The sequence below is a fragment of the Heteronotia binoei genome, chromosome 16 (assembly GCF_032191835.1).
Source record: "Heteronotia binoei isolate CCM8104 ecotype False Entrance Well chromosome 16, APGP_CSIRO_Hbin_v1, whole genome shotgun sequence".
Taxonomy (NCBI): Eukaryota; Metazoa; Chordata; class Lepidosauria; order Squamata; family Gekkonidae; genus Heteronotia; species Heteronotia binoei.
Window position 1 is genome coordinate 49,468,673 of NC_083238.1, and position 20,810 is coordinate 49,489,482.

The 20,810-nt window shown below is 45.1% G+C and overlaps 2 protein-coding genes across 2 annotated transcripts in view; both read right to left on the minus strand.

Annotated features, from left to right (window-relative positions):
* The window catches only part of LOC132585235 (aldehyde oxidase 3-like), a 78,593-nt gene extending 65,379 nt beyond the window's left edge, over positions 1 to 13,214 (minus strand). Inside the window, exons 1-4 of the mRNA XM_060257041.1 lie at positions 13,206 to 13,214; positions 2,642 to 2,699; positions 1,230 to 1,326; positions 65 to 173 (exon numbers count right to left, since the gene is read on the minus strand). Of these exons, the coding sequence (XP_060113024.1) occupies positions 65 to 173; positions 1,230 to 1,326; positions 2,642 to 2,699; positions 13,206 to 13,214 (273 nt within the window). The remainder of the gene's footprint in view (positions 1 to 64; positions 174 to 1,229; positions 1,327 to 2,641; positions 2,700 to 13,205) is intronic.
* A 1,886-nt stretch (positions 13,215 to 15,100) lies between these two features.
* LOC132585236 (aldehyde oxidase 2-like) overlaps positions 15,101 to 20,810 on the minus strand; it is a 70,974-nt gene continuing 65,264 nt past the window's right edge. Inside the window, exons 30-33 of the mRNA XM_060257042.1 lie at positions 20,600 to 20,665; positions 18,439 to 18,627; positions 16,397 to 16,564; positions 15,101 to 15,154 (exon numbers count right to left, since the gene is read on the minus strand). Of these exons, the coding sequence (XP_060113025.1) occupies positions 15,101 to 15,154; positions 16,397 to 16,564; positions 18,439 to 18,627; positions 20,600 to 20,665 (477 nt within the window). The remainder of the gene's footprint in view (positions 15,155 to 16,396; positions 16,565 to 18,438; positions 18,628 to 20,599; positions 20,666 to 20,810) is intronic.

Below are 20,810 nucleotides of genomic sequence, written 5' to 3' on the forward strand. Positions count from 1 at the left end.
ACCAGCTAGATTTGTAGATCAGGGTCACAGAATAAGAGTTGGTTCCCTGGCCTTTAGCTCTCACCTGAATGGGATGAAGTTTGGTTTTTGTGTTTCCGACTCCTTCTACAGTGGTTACTGCAGCACCATACAATGAGCATAGTGGAAGCAGACAAGAATTGGCAGGGAAATGTCTTTAGAATGTTAAGGATAATTCTCAATTCTTAACTGTATTCATTCCTAATTTGCAGTATTTACTTGGGCCATCGTAAGTGGTTTGGATGCTTTGAGCCTAAATCTAGTCCAACAGGAAATATAGGTCAACACTTGCAATAAAAGGCACTGGGCTCCTCTGGAAACCTTCAAGGGGAAAACACTGTTGTCATGCCTAGAACATTGGAACAGCAAGGAGCTAGGTTAGAAGGTCCCTGTGTCCAGTCACCTACAATATTCCCAGTTGTAACCATTTCTCCATCTGATATAAACTGGGGGAAAGAGGCCACAATCAGGGAAACAGCTGGGCCACAATACTCATTCTTTGCAGATAGATGCCAAGGGATAAAACGGATAAAAGGGTTAATCACCAAAGGGTGATTAACATGTGGAATTCACTGCCACAGAAGGTGGTGGCGGCTACAAGCATAGCCAGCTTTAAGAGGGGATTGGATAAAAATACGGAGCAGAGGTCCATCAGTGGCTATTAGCCACAGTGTATATATATATATGTGTGTGTGTATGTATATGTGTGTGTGTATGTATATACATATATTGGCCACTGTGTGACACAGAGTGTTGGACTGGATGGGCTGTTGGCCTGATCCAACATGGCTACTCTTATGTTCTTATGATGGGGAGCTAAATGATTTTTGCATAAGGTGGTAACTTAGACTGATCCAGGCATTGATGTCTGAACAGAGCTTGGTGATCTCACAGATCTCTTAAATTTTTGATGGCATGTAATGCGTCTCATTCCACCTTCTTCTCATATTCTGCCTCCTTCACCCCAAATTCCCCTCACCCATAAAGGGGTAAGAGCTGCTGTCTAGTTCAAAGCAAGTCAAAAGTTGGGACAAAGGACTCCAACCTTGCTTTTCTCTGAATTCTCAGAGGAATTCTCAAAGGAACGTGGAGGAATTACGGTTCCCAGGATTCTTTGCAGAAGTGCCACGTCAGTTAAAATAGTGAAAAACAATACAATCTCTATGTGTGGAACTACCCACGATCTTTCTTTCTCTTCTTTAAAAGGATACTGTATCTTCTTAGTGTTGGGGTTGTATGTAGAGACCATGACGGTACAAGCTCCACACCCTCCAATTCCACAGCCATACTTGGTTCCTGTGAGACAGACTGATCGTGCACGACACAGTTAAGGAAAACAAAAGGCAGCCTGTGGTGCCATTTTGACATTTTTTTTGTCAGAACATCGTTTGCATTCCTGTTTTCATTTATCAAAGGAAAGACAAATGTAAAATGAATGAAAAGAAAGGGTTTTTTACCAAGCTGGTCACTAAGTTTAAGAAGGAAAGGTCCCCTGTGCAAGCACCAGTCGTTTCCGACTCTGGGGTGACGTTGCTTTCACGTTTTCACGGCAGACTTTTTACGGGGAGGTTTGCCATTGCCTTCCCCAGTCATCTACACTTTCCCCCCAGCAAGCTGGGTCCTCATTTTACCGACCTTGGAAGGATGGAAGGCTGAGTCAACCTGAGCTGGCTACCTGAAAACTCAGCTTCTGCCGGGATCGAACTCAGGTTGTGAGCAGAGAGTTCAGACCACAGTACTGCAGTACTGCTGCTTTACCACTCTGCGGCCCGGGGCCGCTAAGTTTAAGAAAGCATTGCATTAATCTGATCTCTGGTGATTCCTAGAGCTACCCATTGTCATTTCCGGGTGTGCCATGATGGTAAAATGGAGGCGAGGAGAATAATGTGAGCTGCTTTGAGTTCCCATGGGACAGGGGAAGTAAGAACTAAGTAAGGAAATGAATAAATTAATGCTTGCTTTCTACCACATAGAACCCCGTGGCGCAGAGTGTTTTCCCATCCAGGAGCTTGCACAGGAGACTACCTTTACCTTTAAGAGCCCCGTGGCGCAGAGTGGTAAAGCTGCAGTACTGCAGTCAGAGCTCTCTGCTCACGACCTGAGTTCGATCCCCGGGGGAAGCTGGGTTTTCAGATAGCCGGCTTGAGGTTGACTCAGCCTTCTGAGGTCGGTAAAATGAATCCCCAGCTTGCTGGGGGGAAAGTGTAGAGGACTGGGGAAGGCAATGGCAAACCACCCCGTAAAAAGTCTGCCATGAAAACATTGTGAAAGCAACGTCACCCCAGAGTCAGAAACGACTGGTGCTTGGACAGGGGACTACCTTTACCTTTACCTTTTTTTCTACCACATATCCCTATTTTCTGGATAATGACCTGTGAATCAAGCTGACCAATGTAAAACACAAATTATCTCTGTTTGGGAGTGAGGTCTTATAAGGAGAGACTCTCAGGCTGTGCTGGTGGCCCTAACAAAGACTGCAACCAAGGAATTATTCTGACTCCTACCCCACTTTTAAAAAAAAAAAAAATCTGAGTTTGTTCTGCTTACTGGGTTTCCTCTGCTTTTTGAATCAATACTAGGATGGTTATGCAATGTAAAAAGGAAAAAAAGCATCAAAGGATACGCCTCTTTCTCAGGTAATTAAGCAACAGTTCTTCCGGATCAGCACACCTTTCAATTACCTGCGACAGAAATGAAAGAAGAGGAGGATCGTAATACACCTTGCCAAAAAGGATTACCTGTGTTTTTGATAGCGGGTGAATTAATAGCACAATGCTCCCATTTCACTTCCTTCAGCTCCCGCTTTTCTTTCTCACACAAGTTATACAGACAATTGAGAGCCATCCAAAATAAGGAATAAAGACAAGTAATCTATCAGTAGAGAAGTACAAATAGAAGTGAACTTTGCTAAACACCTCAGCATCAGAAGAGCAGTATAGCGTATGAGGAAGAAGTATGAGGAAAACACAATCCTGTTGAAACAGTATGATAGCAAAATGGGTAGTTAAGCCGCAGTTTCTCAGGATTAGCATACAATTCTTCTGAGAGCATTCTTTTAAAAACCTTGAGACATTTTCAGTTGCTCATGATACCCAAGCGTATGTGGGGGATGTTGTTAATTTAGGGTAAAAAGCTGGAAAAATGTTATTTTGAAAAATGTACATCAGTTTCAGCTATAACAGGGCTGGCTGGCCAAATTTGCTTAACATAAGAACTACGTAGAATAAACATCAGATGTTTGAGAGCTGCAAGACATGAACAAATATTACACACACATTTTTATTAAAAATCTTAATACTTCCTTTGCACAGAAAGATAAAATACATATATATGCACTTTATAACACACCAAGGAGACTTGAAGGAGACTTTAAAAAAAAACACAAAAGCTTGGAATAACAGTCCCCATAAGACCAGCATAGGGAAAGGTTAGGGAATTATTTTTTGGCACCAGTTGGAGAAGGAAATGCACATGTACCATATAAATCACCGACCACTGTTTGCATCATTATGCATCACTCTTTGTCATGACACCAAGGTCAGTAAATACAGCTCCTACAAGAGCTATTAAACTAAGGGGAACCCTGTGCCACTCTCTTTAATTGCATCCCTCCTTCCAGTGGCTCCTTGGCTCTTGTGCTCTCCTTCCCCACTTTAGATCTCCAGATGACCGCTGTGGTGGACGAGAAGACCTTGAAAGCCTATTTCCCCCTCCTTCCCTGCTTCATACATGGCAGAAATAGTCACCTACCCATGGGTCAGCTCTCAGAGGTTGACTGAGGTCCCAACAGCAAGCATGCTTACTTGAAAGTAAGCCTACATTAAATGCCTCCTCAGTCTCCAGGAGCCACACAATATGTGTGAAAGAGCCACATGTGGCTCCTAAGCCGCAGTTTAGCCAACCCTGAACTTTTTGCATTTGTTACAGATTGAAGGGAAAGGGAAATGAAAATTTAGTATTGTGTAAAAATGTTCTTGGCATGAGGTATAGGTTGTGGCATAAACACACTTACAGGAAAATTCAGACCCCCTCCCCACTAGTTCAGCCCACATCTTGTTTGCTGCTTGTGAACCAGCAGCTAATGTTTTGGTGATCAGATGGATGGTTCATCAACCTATTTGTGGCTTTTAGGAAGGAATACAGTGAAGCCACTTGCCAAATGATGCATTATGACACAACCAGCTTTCCCTCAACCGTACCCAGTATTTTCCCTGCCATGCCACTAAATGGTTTTTTGAGAAGTTTAGGAAAATAACTTTTAAAAATGATCATTGTGAAAGTGCACATTAACATTCTAACAGTCCTTTGCAGGTGCCCCCAACCTTTTTAAGCTTACAGGCATCTCTGGAATTCTGATACAGGTGGTGGCAGCCACCACGAAATGGCTGCCACAAGAGGAAGAGCTAGGGTTGCCAAGTCCTCTTCATCCCCCAATGGGGGACATTCACGCACATGACGCGCGTATGAAAGACAAATGACGTCACCCAGAAGTGACGTCATCAAATGGCGGCACCCATGGGGGCCACTCTAGGCGTTTCAAGAAAAACTCTATGGTTTCCCTGGACGCTCTAGCCATTTGGGAGGTTAAAACTCTATGGTGCAAAAGTACCATAGAGTTTTAACCTCCCAAATGGCTAGAGCTTCCAGGAAAACCATAGAGTTTTCCTGAAAACACCTAGAGAGGTCCCGCATGGACGCTGCCATTTTGATGACATCACTTCCGGACGAGATCATCGCAGGGGGAGGTTCCCCTCACCAGCCCGATGTGGGCTGGTGGGTTGAGAACCTCCTGGGCAGGAGATTCCCCGCCTGGACTGGGAGGTTGGCAGCCCTAGGAAGAGCCAGCTGCAAAATGGCTGTCATAAAATGGCTGCCACAAAAGGCAGAGCCTGCTGTAGGAGGCAGAAGAAGTACAGGAGAAAAGGGGGGGGGGTAATTTAAACAAATACACTGGTGAAAAAAATTGAAGGAGAATAACAACCTACTTTCCAAAAGCAATTGGTGGGCACCAGGAAAGGTGTTTGGTGGACACCATAGTGCCCAGACCCACACTGAGGACTGCTGATCTATTGCCATGATCCCTGAATTCCCAGTTGTGCTGCAGTAGCACAGACTATGTGTGAAAATGACACTCACATACTTCTGTACAATTCCAAATTTTTCATTTGAAAAAAGTGCTAGGAGTTAGTTTGGGTTTCCAGCTTTTACTTTGCTTTATTTATTTATTTATTTATTTATTTATTTAATTTATACTCCGCCCTTCCCACCGAAACAGGCTGAGGGCGGCTTACAACATAAAATCCCAGAAACAATAAAATAAATAGGTATTAAAAATACACATTCAGCAATAAAATAACAATGATTAAAACAGTTAAAACAGAAAAACAAACTATTAAGTTGCTGCTATTCTGATGGCTACAGCCTTCTTCCACAGCTCTTAGATACCGGTGCCAGTCAATTGTATGCCAGCCGTAAGAGGACAGTCTTGCCGGCCTTGTGGAACTGCACCAGGTTCTGCAAGGCCCTCACCTCATCTGGTAGTTTGTTCCACCAGCAGGGGGCTATGATTGAGAAGGCCCTGTCTCTAGTTGATTTCAATCGGGCCTCTTTCAACCCGGGGATTACTAACAGATTTTGAGATCCCGATCTAAGTACTCTCTGGGGAACATGTGGGGAGAGACGGTCCCTAAGGTAGGCAGGCCCTCGGCCATATAGGGCTTTAAAGGTAATAACCAGCACCTTGTAACGAACCCGGTATACTATTGGCAGCAAGTGCAGTTCCCAGAGTCCCAGCTGAATGTGCTCCTGCCTGGATGTGCTTTCACCATCAACTTCTTTTACAATAAATTAAAACAATCCAGGTTCCTTGAAAATTTATTGGGCTGAATCCGAAGGCTTCTCCAGTGGGAAGGGTTGCGGCATTTCATAGTTGGTTAGAGGGAATTCCAGGTTGGCCGTGTTCTGATCCTGGAGGAACGGGAATCCTAGTTGCAGGGCCCACAATCCCCTGCCTTGAGCAGCCTATTCGGTGAGACTGGATGAGACACCAGACTCCTGTAGGGTTGCCAAGTCCGACTCAAGAAATGTCTGGGGACTTTGGGGGTGGAGCCAGGAGACTTTGGAGGTGGAGCCAGGAGCAAGGGTGTGGCAAGCACAATTGAACTGCAAAGCCAGTTCGGGCCATCACATTTAAAGGGACCATGCTCCTTTTAAATGCTTTCCCTCCATTTGGAAAAATGGATAGGGACACCTTCTTTGGGGGCTCATAGAATTGGACCCCCTGGTCCAATCTTTTTGAAACTTGGTGGGTATTTTGAGGAGAGCCACCAGATGCTATGCTGAAATTTTGGTGCCTCTACCACAGAAAACAGCCCCCCCCCCACAGCCCCAGATACCCACGGATCAATTTTCCATTATGCTCTATGGGAACCGGCCTCCATAGGGCATAATGGAGTTCCCAGCAGACATTTCCCTCCCCCCCCCATTTTCTGCTGACTTTGAAGTGGGGGGAGGGCCTCCAACCGGGGGGATCCCCTGCCCCCACCTGGGGATTGGCAACTCTAGAATCCTGCTTGGCATTTGGGGCGTTAAAACTGAAATACAGGTTTGGGGGGAACTGAATGTTAAGTTTTTCCCCCTCTGGCCCTTTTCTTTATGCAAATCCTCTGCTGCAGCAGTTTTACTACTTGGGGGTGAGCACATGCATGCGAGAAGGATGTAGTTTAAAGAGGTTACTTTCCCCTCCTGCACAATTAAAAATCAACTTAATGGATAAAGCTGATTTTTCAGTGCTCTCTGATGCAGTAAACAAAGTCAATTAAATATTTTGCAACAAACACTACAAGGAGAAAGGGAAGGAATGCAGTGATTTGGCCAGGTTTCTTCCTAAATTTCCTAATGACTTATCTACATTTAGAGTAAATTTCTATGTGAATTTTGTTTTAGAAGTAGAATGATATGATAACATTACTATATCACAGTCACAGAACCTTTACAGGCATAACAACAACAGTATCAAATCAAGGAAGCAGGGGGAAAAGTGGTTAATTAAATATTCTAAGCAGACTTCTCCTCTTATAAGCACAGCAAAGGAAGTTTGCCACCACTTCAGTGGTTTCAGCCTTATCTGAGGCTAGTAAACTTACTATCTTGCTTTCATCAGATTTACTCTCCAGGGATCGCAATATAGGATCTAGATAAGATGCACGTAAATCAGAGTAGAATCTACAGGATAAAAGTACATGGTCTGTTCCTTCAGTATCCTTCAGCCCACAGGGACATAGCCTATCAAAGAATATTTTTTTTAAAAAAAACCTCCTGTATAACACGGCAAATGGAAGCACATTAAAACGGGTCAACATAAATGCCCTTTGAATATGGGGTCAATCAAACAAGAAAAATACTCTGCAAGAGGACCACTAAAAGGAATCCCCCCCATATACTAGTACTATATCAAGATACGAGCTTTCATGTGCAGGCATACGTCCTCAGATACTTTTGCTGATCTTAAAGGTACCACTGGACTCAACATTTGTTCTATTGCTTCCGACCAACACCTGGATCTATTACTACATCAGAATGACACAGCGAGATGCTCTTTTCCTTAATCAGTCTCGGGCATTCAAACACATGAGGAATTATTTGCACATTTTTAACCTAGGTATATAGTACGAACAACTGAATGGTTTTATTTGCCTGAGCGTGGTTTCACACACATGCAATCACAGAACAAATTTCAGCAAGTGAAAAATGACACGCAAAAATGTCCAATGACTACAGAAAATGCATTCAAATTTAATTGGTTTGGAAAGGAAAGGTCCCCTGTGCAAGCACCAGTCGTTTCCGACTCTGGGGTGACGTTGCTTTCACAACTTTTTCCCGGCAGACTTTTTACGGGGTGGTTTGCCATTGCCTCCCCCAGTCTTTTACACTTTCCCCCCAGCAGGCTGGGTACTCATTTTACCCACCTCGGAACGATGGAAGGCTGAGTCAATTTTGGGCCAGCTACCTGAATCCAGCTTCTGCTGGAATCGAACTCAGGTTGTGAGCAGAGAGTTCAGACCATAGTACTGCAGTACTGCTGCTTTACCAATCTGCGCCACGGGGCAGCATCGGTTTGGAAGGTCCCTTTTAAAGGATGATATCATATCATATTACTAGCCTTCCTAATGAGTCTTCCAGTTTTAAAAGTAGCACACCGATAAATAAATAGATAATGATGATGATAATGTAGATGATAGATAACTGATGATGATGAAGATAGATGATGATAGATGATAGATTAGATGATTAGGGGGAGGATGGTGGCTCTGTGGTAGAGCATCTGCTTGGGAAGCAGAAGGTCCCAGGTTCAATCCCCGGCATCTCCAAAAAAGGGACCAGGCAAATAGGTGTGAAAAACCTCATCTTGAGAGACCCTGGAGAGCCGCTGCCAGTCTGAGAAGACAATACTGACTTTGATGGACCAAGGGTCTGATTCAGTATAAGACAGCTTCATATGTTCATGATGATGATGATGATGATTATGATGATGATGAAGAAGAAGAAGAAGAAGAAGAAGAAGAAGATAGATAGATAGATAGATAGATAGATAGATAGATAGATAAAATAAATCTTTTACCTTCTTTCCATTCACAAAAAATACGAGCTCATCTGATTGTGGGGGGCAAGCCATTCTGCCAGTCAAACCTCCCCACAGGAAAGCTGTCAAAGCTTATGTCAGTCACCAGCAAGGGAGTTGTTTTCACCAGATGCTTCCAGAACGGAGTAATTCTTGTGACTTCCAGAACTAAAACAAAAACGAAACCTGCAGGGAGGAGCCAGGGTGCAATCAACCAAAACAAACAAACAAACAAACTGCCTCTACATTGGCGCAGTATTTCCACTTCAAACATGTGGAATTGATCTGGAAGAGCTTAAGCCCATACTAAAGGCGCTGAAGTTGCTGCCTCCAGGATATTGAACACAAAACATTAACATGGCAAATACCTAGTCTCCTCCCCTGTCTCCCAAGCCTCATCACCCGCTGGTCCGTCTTCTCCTCCCTGCTTTCCCTCTTCCCTGCCCAGTCCCTGGCTTCTGGTTCTTCCCTCTCATAATCTGACCCACGTGAGACAGAATCCTACTTCTGCATAGGGCTGCCAAGCCCCTGGGCCAGGCCGGCGCAATGTCACTACCCACACCAATGTCATCACGCTGGCGACATCGCGTGCCAGCCACTCTAGGCATTTCTGGGAAAATCTATGGTTTTCCCAGACGCTTTAGCTTTTGGGGGGGGGAAACTCTATGGTACAATGTGGGCCGGCGGGTTGGGAACCTCCCGGATGGGAGAACTCCCACTCGGCCCGGAGGCTTGGCAGCCCTATGCAGAAGTAGAATTCTGTCCCACGTGGTCAGATTATGAGAAGGAAGAACCATCGCCGGCACGATGACATCATCATGGGTGATGCCATCGCGCCATGTGTGCTTTGCACGTATGAAAACATATGTCCCGGAGGACGCAGAGGACTTGGCAACCCTCCTTCTGCAGACTCATAAATCATGGTGCTACTGGTATCTTTGCCACTTCTTTCTTCTTCTTTCTCCTCAGTCCCAGGATACAGATGGTGCAGATCTCAGAATATTTTCATATGTGAGACTGAAAAATGCACTTGAGCCTATTTTGTGCCTTTTGTGTAGTAGAGTAAACAAGGAACACCCAGTTCTTTATGGCCGAGGGCCTCTTAATTAACAACAGGGGTCGTTTTGTAGAAAAATAGGTGGTGGAGCTCATTAGCGTAATTCATTAGCATATGCCATCCCCCCACCAGCCAAAAGCAACCCAACGCAAGAAAGAGAGCGCTGGGAAACGAGGCCTGCTTGGGCTGGCTAGAAATCCAGCCAGCCCAAGCAGGCCTCGCTCACCTGGGGCTCTCTTTGGTTGCCACACCCCAGTCAAAAGGCCAGCAAGCCACCCGCCACCCAGAATCACATAGGAAGTGAATAAAAGATGGTGTGGGCTTCTCCAAGGGTTAATGATGGCTGCTGGGGGTGTGGCAAAGCCCCTAGTGGCTGGCTGGCTGCCCGCTCTCCTAATCCAGGGATTATTATGCAGCTGCACCTCCTATTCAATGGACAAGGCAGGTAGGTGGGGAGGAGGAGGAGGGCCATCAGAAAGGTTCAGGCCTGATTAACAGTAAATGTGGGGCAGTTAACATGGCTATTGGCATAAGGAATAACAATATTTATTCACTCCATTGCTAGGATCTGGGCAAAGCTTATGTTGAATCATTCATCACAACTTTCACCATGGAAAATGATTTTATATCAACATTTTTGCATGGTGGAACACCCCTCAGGCTATGATTCCACCATGCAAAAGTGTTGATATAAAATTATCTTCCTTCCCACGCGCAGGAAGGAAGTGGGTAGGAGGTAAGGGAAGTGCTGCTTTTTCAGTGGGCCACTAGCACTGCTGCCACGGTTTCCCCTGCCAATGGATCAGCTGATCAGGGGGGGAGGTCGACCTAAGAGGTGCTTCACTGCCCCTTCCTGGGCCTTAAAATGGTGAAAATGGGGGGGAGATGTCGTGGGGGGCAGGGGCGAGGCTGCGCGGAGGGTCGGGGAAGCAAGGCTGCGTGGCCTGGTTGCAAACCGGTCCATGGACCGGGGTTGGGGACCCGTGCTGTAAATCCTGCTTTGAATTTCCCACCACTGGAGGTAGTGGGCATAAGTTAGGCTCATTCTATGGTTAAACCCTGCTCTGAAGCTGTTAGCTTTGTAACCCTGGATATGGATGCCAGCCTCCAGGTGGGACCTGGGGATCCCCTGGAATGACATCTCATCTACAGAGATCAGCTCCTCTAGAGAAAATCGATGTTTTGGAGGGTGGACTCTATGGTGTAGTACCCCACTGAGGTCCCTGTCCTCCCCAGGCTCCACCCCCAAATCTCCAGGAGTTTCCCAACATGGGTCTCTCAATCCAACTCCCATCCGCATGGCTCACTTTGTAGCAGAAGCTCCTTTGCATGTTAGGCCACACCTCCCCCTCCGATGTAGCCAGTCCTTCAAGAGCTTACAGTAGGCCCTGTGAGAAAAACCCTGCAAGCCAGGGGTGTCAAACTCATTTGTTACGAGGGCCGGATCTGACCTAAATGAGACCTCGTTGGGACAAGCCAGGCCGTGTCGGGCTGGGCTATGTGTGTACCTACTTAAGAATAGGTAGCAGAGAGATAAACTTTTTAAAAGACACAGATGAACACAACTAAAGATTTTTTTAAAAAAATCCCCTTAAAATAAAACATGCTTAAAACATTAGCACGTATTGGTCTTAAAGGTGCTTTCTTTGTATCTCTTCCATGCAAGCCAGTGAACTGGGCAAAGGAAGTCCTTCCCTCCCCAGGCAACCAGGAGGGGGAGGAGCCTCAACCAATGGAATAATAATAATAATAACTTTTATTTATATCCCGCCCTCCCCGCCGAGGCAGGCTCAATGGAGAAAATAGAGGTTTTGCTCTGTAGTTCCTGGGCGATTGAGCAAGCCTTGCAAAGCAAGTTGTGATGCAAAAGGAGGCAACGGGGAAGAAGAAGGAAGCAGACAAGAGCCAGTTGCTCAGGGGCCTGATAGGAGCTCTCTGGGGGCCTGATTTGGCCCCTGGGCCACACGTTTGACACCCCTGCTGTAAGCTCTTGGAGGATTGGCTACATTAGGGGTGTGTGGCCTAATATACAAAGGAGCTCCTGCTACTAAGTGAGCCTTGCCCATCCCCCTCTGTTGGCTAGGGGGGGACCTGGCAACCTTAATTTCCAATTACATATTTAATGGTCTGTGGGCAGTTGCAAGTGTTTAAAAAAAAAAAAAAAACTGTGGGAATTTAGCACATCATTCATGAAGTTTGTTTACGAAATAAGACACCCAGGTATGTTTGTTCCTACAGAAACAGGATGGAGCCTTTTGTTGAACAACCATAAGAACGTGCAGTTCTGGTAATCACATAACGTCCATATGCTTGGTAAACTAACAAAGGCTCTCCAGAATTAGAAGCAGGAGATCTGGCTTGAAAGCAGATCAGCAGGTTTCCACGGATTCTTCTATTACATTTTTTTATCCCACCCCTCCTCCCAGAAGTCCAGTGTGAAGTCCACGGTTCTCTGGTTCCCATTTCAACTTCATAAGAACATAAGAGAAGCCATGTTGGATCAGGCCAATGGTCCATCCAGTCCAACACTGTGTCACACAGTGGCCAAAACCCAGGTGCCATTGGGAGGTCCACCAGCAGGGCCAGAACTCCAGAAGCCTTTGCACTGTTGCCCCCCAAGCACCAAGAATACAGAACATCACTGCCCCAGGCATAAGAACATAAGAGAAGCCACATTAGATCAGGCCAATGGCCCATCCAGTCCAACACTCTGTGTCACACAGTGGCAAATTTTTTTTTTATATATACACACTGTGGCTAATAGCCACTGATAGATCTCTGCTCCATATTTTTATCTAAACCCCTCTTGAAGGTGGCTATGCTTGTGGCCGCCACCACCTCCTGTGGCAGTGAATTCCACATGTTAATCACCCTTTGGATGAAGAAGTACTTCCTTTTATCCATTTTAACCTGTCTGCTCAGCAATTTCATCAAATGCCCACAAGTTCTTGTATTGTGAGAAAGCGAGAAAAGTACTTCTTTCTCTACTTTCTCCATCCCATGCATTATCTTGTAAACCTCTATCATGTCACCCCGCAGTCGACGTTTCTCCAAGCTAAAGAGTTCCAAGCGTTTCAACCTTTCTACATAGGGAAAGTGTTCCAGCCCTTTAATCATTCTAGTTGCCCTTTTCTGGACAACATAAGAGAAGCTATGTTGGATCCAGTCCAACACTCTGTGTCGCACAGTGGCCAAAACCCAGGTGCCATCAGAAGGTCCACCAGCAGGGCCAGAACTCCAGAAGCCCTCCCACTGTTGCCTCCCAAGGTGTCCTTAGAAGCAGCTGTTGGCTATTCTTAGAGTGTGCTCCAGATACCATCTAATTCTGCATTATACAGGGATGATTCTGATACTGAGAGAAAGCAATTTTGAGATGACCCTTCAAATGTTGTCCTGAAGTGGTGATATGTCTGTACTACAGACTTTGGTGAGGTTGCAAGCATTCTACTGTCAACTCTATATTTCAAGTAGGGGCTTAAGCTGATAATGAAGACAGTAAAAACTCAGTACCTGCTCCATCTTTATTGGCAAAATACGTTGCATAGCCATTAAAATATTATCCAGCATTTTTATTTGATTAGGATGCACAAGACAGAATATACAGATATTTCACTTCGCGGACTTTGTTCATGTTCTAAATCTTCTGAAACCACACCGAATGCTGAAAAGACTCCAGTATTGAATATCCAGACTGCAGGTAAACTACTTTAAAAGATTAATTAGATAACAATGATACAATAACCTTTATCTGTGCAGTCAGTATTGAACCATGACATTGATGGAGACACAAGAAAAGGAGAAAAATATTGCAATCATCATATTCATGGCCGAGCTATTGCTCCAACAGTGGTCAAGGAGATCACAGAATCATAGAATTGGATGGGACCTCCAGGATCATCTAGTCCAACCCCTTGCATAATGCAAGAAATTCACAAATACCTCCCCCTCACAACCCCAGTGAACCCTGCAAGAGTTTACAGGGCTCTCCTTACAGGGCTTACTGTAAGCTCTTAGAGGATTAGCTACACCACGGGTGTGTGGCCTAACCCTAATATGAAACCTAACCCTAATATGTTCCTGCTACAAAAAAACAAAAACAAACCCTGAGTAAATTTATTGTTAGTTGTTAATCTGGATTATTATGGTCTTTCATGTTTCAGTTCTATGTATTCTATGTATTTTACTGACATGTTGTGCCTCACCCTGAGCCTGCTTGCGGGGGACAGTGGGATATAAATCAAAGCAAACGAATAAATAACAAATTCATCTTCCTTCGAACACCACTGATTTCCACCCCCTGCTCACAGAAACCCTGTGAACTGATCCACTGAGCCTGGCATTTCATATCCCCTCATATTTTCCACTAGGTTCCTTGTCAATGTTCTCATTATGATGCAGTCACTCTAAACAGTTAGTATGTTCCAAGAAGATGAGGAGCTCAATTAGTTGCTGGAAGTGGGGGTAGGGTTGCCAGATACCCCCTGGCCATTGGCATGGGGAGAGGGTAGGGTTGCCAGAACTAGGTTGGGTAACTAGGGTTGCCAATCCCCAGGTGAGGGCTGGAGATCCCCCGGTTTGGAGGCCCTTCACCCCACTTCAAAGTCACCAGAAAGCTGGGAGGGGGAGAAGAGAAATGTCTGCAGGCCATGCCATTATTCCCTATGGAGACTCATTCCCATAGGGAATAATGGAAAATTGATCCATGGGTATCCTTCATTATTTCTAATGGAGGAAAGGCATTTAAAAGGTGTGCGGTCCCTTTAGATGTGATGGCCAGATGACCTTGGAGTTCAGTTATGCTTGTCACAACCTTGTCTCCTGACTCCATCTCCAAAGTCTCCTGGTTCCATCCCCAAAGTCCCCAGATATTTCTTGAATTGAACTTGGCAACCCTATATGTAACTCTTGGAGATGTAAGGATAGAACCTGGGGGGGACAGGGACCTAAGCAAGGTATAGTGCCATAGAGTCCACCCTCCAAAGCATCCATTTCCTCCAGGGGGACTCATCTGTGTAGTCTGGAGATGAGCTAACATTCCAGGAGATCTCCAGGTCCCACCTGGAGGCTGGCATCCCTAAATGGGGGGGAATTCTTATAGAATACAATCAGTTTGTATCATGAATGTTCAGCAATTTACAACTGGGTGCTGTATTTCCCTAGCCTGTTCACCATTGCTACACTCAGCGTGCTGCTGGTTGATTCCAAGTTATAATGAAACAATACAGCATTTATTCCAGCATTACAAAATTAAAAAAGCCCTTATTTCCATCAGTCCCATACAGCTAATGTGAACCCCAACAATATGTAATAGGTGAGTGTTGATTTGTTGATTCCAAGCCTAACCGCAGAAAGAATCCCAGTTATTAAAACAATTCCACTACCTGGGGGATCAAAACCCAAGCATTTTAGGGCCCGTCAATAGCCCATGGTTTATAGGTACCGGGTTCATCCTTTGGAATCTAAAAAAGAATTGGGAGAGAGGGAGAAATTGAAGTGCAATTTCATATTGATAAATGTTGAAAATAATAAAAAAAAAAATGTACTGTAACTCTCTCTCTGTGGGGCTGCCCTTGACTCTGCTCCGGAAACTCCAGTGGGTGCAGAACACAGCTGCCGGTTATTAGCATTGAGGCCTATACGGGTGCGAATGCAGCTGGTGCTGCATGAACTGCAATGGCTCCCCATCAAGTACCAGATCCATTTCAAGGTGCTGGTTCTTACTTTTAAGGCCCTATATGACCTGGGGCCTGCATATCTTTGGGACTGCCTCTCCCCATGCAAGCCCCCCCCCCCCGGCTTTGAAATCATCTACACAACATCTTCTTGCATTCCTTGGTCCTAAGGACACCTGGCTGGCCTCAGCAAGGGCCAGGGCCTTTTCAATCCTGGTGGAATGAGCTCCCGTTGGAGATCCGGGCCCTGCAGAACTTACCTAAGTTTCACAGGGCCTGTAAGACAGAGCTCTTCCGCCAGGCTTTTAATCTACTGGGCGTCCTCTGAAACCTTCCCCCAGCACTTTACTATCCTTGTGCTCGAGCTGGGTCAAGGATCTGAGTCACAACCTTAAGTGGTGTCAATGACTGCAAACTGCGCTAAGTGGTGTTAATTAGCTGAAGTTGTACCCACTGCTGAACTATGGCCTCAGGCTGTACCTGCTGGAGTTATGGTCTTCTTATGAACTACTTCTTGAATTAGTTTGCTCTGGAGCCATTTTTCCTGAGCTGAGACAAAAATGTGTGAGCCAAAGGCTAAAACACTGTGAGCTAGCTCATGCTGACTCAGCTTAGAGGGAATGCTGTCCCATCCAGTCAGTAGACTTTCTTGTACACATTCTCCTGTAATGCCCTTATGTGCTCCAGGCTTAAATGGATTATGCAGTGCCTTGATAAATGGACTATGGTTCCTTTAGTGACAATAGAGCAAAAGGTTCCATTCCTCTTAGAGGATTCTGATTCCCAACGTACTTATTGCATTGCTCAAGTTCTACAGGCTGCAGAGAAGCGTCAAAGGAAGGTGTCTTTAGACATAGCCTTTATTTAAGTTTTGTTTTATGGTTAAAGACCTTGGTCTAAGAACAAGGGATGTAAGAAACCAAATCAGAATAAAATATGTAGGGGGTGCAGGAAAAAAAATAAACACCAAAAAAGGGACATGATATAGGACAGAAAGAAAAGAGTGGAGAGTATTTAGAAAGCGCTTACCATCTCTGTAAAAGGATCGGCACACGCCATGCGAATCCTCGCTATGTTCAGTGGACCTTCGTGGACGAAAAATTCGTTCATTCCTCTTTGTTTCCGGGCAGCGTCCACAGCATCCTTGATAGCGAAGAATATGGAGGATGCCATGAACACTCCAGCTTCTCCCATATCCTGCAAGGTTAAAAAAAAAGGCTGTCAGGTTTGGAAGTGAGATTAGAAATAAAAGAACAGGTTGGTGGCCAGCACATAGCGATAGAGGGTTTTTCTGTTTGAAATTCAGTTTCTATATTTCAAGCAGTTCAATGGATCGCTGGATCAAAATAACCTCTGAGAGGCTTTTTAATTTGAAAGCAAAAATATATTTATTACTACAAGGGGATGGGGAACTGGGAGAGAAAAATAACAAAGCACTAAGATACTACATTGTTGCTATGTTGAAAACATGTCTAAGAGAGTGAGGGAAGACTTCCCCTTTCTTCTTGACCTTTTGCTGGCTAGGCAAAGGAGTCACCTGACTAACTAGCCAAACCAAGGAACAAGTTTTCCCGTGTTCTCTCTTGATTGGCAGAGAGCCAGGACCTTCTTCCTAGGGCATGCAGACAACAGGGAATCAGGTACAGTATTAACCCTATAATGACTGGAACTTTAGAACATTGCAAAGGACATGCAGAACAGATACGTAATTCCAACACATAGAAGACACAAATGTGCCATCTGTTAGAAGTGCCTGGCGTGATGTCCCTGTGCCTCAGTCCTCCAGAAGCAAGTGACCACAGAGATCGCAGGCAGACAGGCAAACACTGAACGTCTTCCTGTTTACTCTCTATTGTCACAGGCTCCCTTTGAAATGTAGATCAACAGTCTTTAGGGAAAAGCAAGTTCCTTCCCTCTTCTCTTTCTCTCTCTCTCTCTTCCATGCGCACACGATGGGGGATCCAGGATCAAGCGTAGATCAACTACACTGTTAGCTAACTAGCCTAGGAATCTTATACTTCAGGGATGGCCAATGGTAGCTCTCCAGATGTTTTTTGCCTACAACTCCCATCAGCCCCAGCCATTGGCCATGCTGGCTGGAATTGATGGGAGTTGTAGGCAAAAAACATCTGGAGAGCTACCATTGGCCACCCCTGCTATACATCTTTTCTCTCCACCAGGGGTCATTTCATAGCAGGAGCTCCTTTGCATATTAGGCCACATACCCCTGATGTAGCCAATCCTCCAAGAGCTTACACAAGAGAGCCCTGTAAGATCTTGGAGAATTGGCTACATCAGGGTGTGTGGCCTAATATGCAAAGGAGATCCTGCTACAAAAAAAAAAGCCCTGCCCTCCACTATAATATATGCTGAGCAGACTTCGGAGGAAGACAGGAGGGCCTGGCGTGACTTTGTCCATGGGGTCGTAAAGAGTCAGACTCGACTGTGCGACTGAACAACAACAAAGAATAAAGTAGATAGCATTTTGTTTCAACTTGAAATGTGGCCCTGTATAGCTCTGTCACTTTGCAACCACACAGTCAGGTCTAATACGAGCACTGCTGTGTCAAAGCCTTGTGCACTCTGCTAATCAAAAAAAAAATCTGGACCACAAGAACCAGCACCCTTCCCAGCACCATCAAGTTGCAACCAACGTATGGTAACCTTAGCAAAGGGCTTTCAAGGCAAATGAAAAGCAGAGGGGATTCCATTGTCTTCCTCTGCAGAGTTCACTGTTCAGGCTGGCAAAGATTCTCATGAGAATTTTATCTGTTATTTTATTTTTAAGCCTTGCTGGTGAATGTTAGGTGTTACTGGAGAATGAAAACAAGAAAAAGGACCTGGAAGTTCTTTTGGTTCTATGTTCTGGGAGCGGCTTTTGCGGGGGGGGGGGGGAGAGGTGTTATTTCCAAAGATACTACTGATTTCTGCAGAACTGCTTCATTAATTGAACTATCTCTAAAACTATCTAGATTCAAACAAAGACTATAAATGTCCCTTCCGGGGATTCAGCTGAACAATGTGGAATTTTCTTTAATGAATATGTTATTTCATAAGTCTCATTTGTTTACTTTGGAGGAGTAGATGGCAATTGGGTTTCTTGTGTTCGGCAGCAAGTAGATTCTAAACTGTTCTGGGACATCGCAAACAGCAGGGATTTTATAAGAGTCTGGGCCTCGGTTGTACTGTTCTCCTTCTGGGGAGAATTTTAGGTCTTCTGCTGTAAAGAATCCAACTCCTTGCATAAAGCCACCTTCAACCTGTGGGTATAAAGAGATGTAATTTAAGTTTGCATGCATGAAGTATTACATCTACTAGAGCAGTGTCAAACATGGAACCTAGGAGCCAAATCAGGCCCCCAGAAGGTTCCTATCAGGCCTCCAAGCAACTGGCTGTTCTCTGCTTCCTTCTCCCTCTCTCTTGCTTCTTTCAGAAAAACAGCTTGCCTTGCCCGGCTTGCTAAATCGCACAGGAGCTACAGAGCAATACCTCTATTTTCTCCATCTGCTGAGGCTCCTTCTTTGGGGGGGAAAGGGCAGAGGAATAGCTTGCTTTGCCAGGCTCTCTCAATTGCACAGCAGAGCTACTAAGCCAAGCCTCTATTCCTTCTATTGGCTGAGGCTCCCCCCCCCCCAGTTCCCTAGGGTAAGAAGGAAAACTTTGCCCAGTTCCCTGGATCATACAGAAGAGATACAAAGAAAGCACCTTTAAGATCAATGACTGCTAATGTTTTAATTTAAAAAAAAATCTTTGTGTTTGTCTGTGTCCTTTAAAGTTTTTATCTCTGCTACCTGGCTTTACATTTTATGACACACACGGCCTGGCCTCGCAAGGTCTCATTTATATCAGATCTGGCTCTCATAACAAATGAGTTCAACAGCCTGTACTAGAGAATGAGGGTTTTATCATCACAATTTAACTTAACGTTTTCCTTCCTGATGCAATGCGTTAAACCCAATCTTGTAATATAATGTATGGGACATATATTGATTTCTTCCTTTGATCCATAGGAGACCTCTCATTGATTGCTGCTCATCGATTGTTGCCTGCTAGTGTGCCTCTGTGCTGGTATGTCACTTCCAAGTTTTATTATAGAGTTTCAGGTGATTCCTAGAGCCACCCATTATCACTTCCAGGTTGTATCCAGAAGTGATAATGGGTAGTTCTAGGAATCACTGGAGTGGGGACATGGGTGGATGACATTGGCAATATTGGTTACGTCACCTCTGGGTTGTATCCTGAAGGGATGTAGTAATGCAGCCAACATTGCCAACATCACCCACCCATGTCCCCGTCCCCTCCTCTCCTGCTGCTTGCTGCCCCACCTTTCTCATTCCATCCAATTCAGGCAGAAAATAATTGCAACTTTTAAACTTATTTACTGTAAACACTGTAGCTTTTCTGTCCTCTGGCACAATGCCTTAACTAGTTAAAAAATGTCCATAGCTATACACACCCTGTCTCCATCCCTGGATCCGCCCTGCCTTCCCCACTCACAAATCCCCAGGGATTTCCCAACCCAGAACGGGCACCCCAAAGGGGCAGGATCTTCAGTGCTGGAAGTGAAATCTGAGATCACAGGTGGAATTCAAGACCTGCAGATTATGACAAAAAGGTAAAGGTAGTCCCCTGTGCAAGCACCAGTCGTTTTTGGCTCTGGGGTGATGTTGCTTTCACGACGTTTTCACGGCAGAGTTTTTACAGGGTGGTTTGCCATTGCCTTCCCCAGTCATCTACACTTTACCCCCAGCAAGCTGGGTACTCATTTTACCAACTTCGAAAGGATGGAAGGCTGAGTCAACCTGGAGCTGGCTACCTGAACCAGCCTCTGCTGGGATTGAACTCAGGTCGTAAGCAGAGGGCTCCGACTGCAGTACTGCAGCTTTACCACTCTGCGCCACGGGGGTCTTGTCAGACTACAAATGCGCTCCTCCTAATATAATATGCACTGATAAGGAACTTTTGAGTGGCTGAAGGATATTTATATCTTCTTTCCAAGAATGCCACCAACTCTCATCTGAATGAAATATGCAAACGGGGCAGATTGAGGCACATGAGCTATTGCTTCTAAGAATAAACACCTTTTTTTGATCAGAAATCCCATAAGACAAGGCTGCACCGAGACATCTGTAAGGCGGGGTGAGGGTGGTTGGACTAAAATGTTTAAATGAATAAAATATCATTTGATGAATATTTGCCTGCAGCACATCATGTGAAATTCCTGGTACACACCTGTCCTATGTCGATTGCTGGATTGATGCTGTAACAGGCATCCATAACAAGGTCTGATCGGAGATTCTGTTAGACAAATAAGCTGATCAGCACAGGTTATTAAAACAATTAAGAAAAGCTTGGTGTAGTGGTTAAGTGTGCGGACCCTTATCTGGGAGAACCGGGTTTGATTCCCCACTCCTCCACTTGCACCTGCTGGAATGGCCTTGGG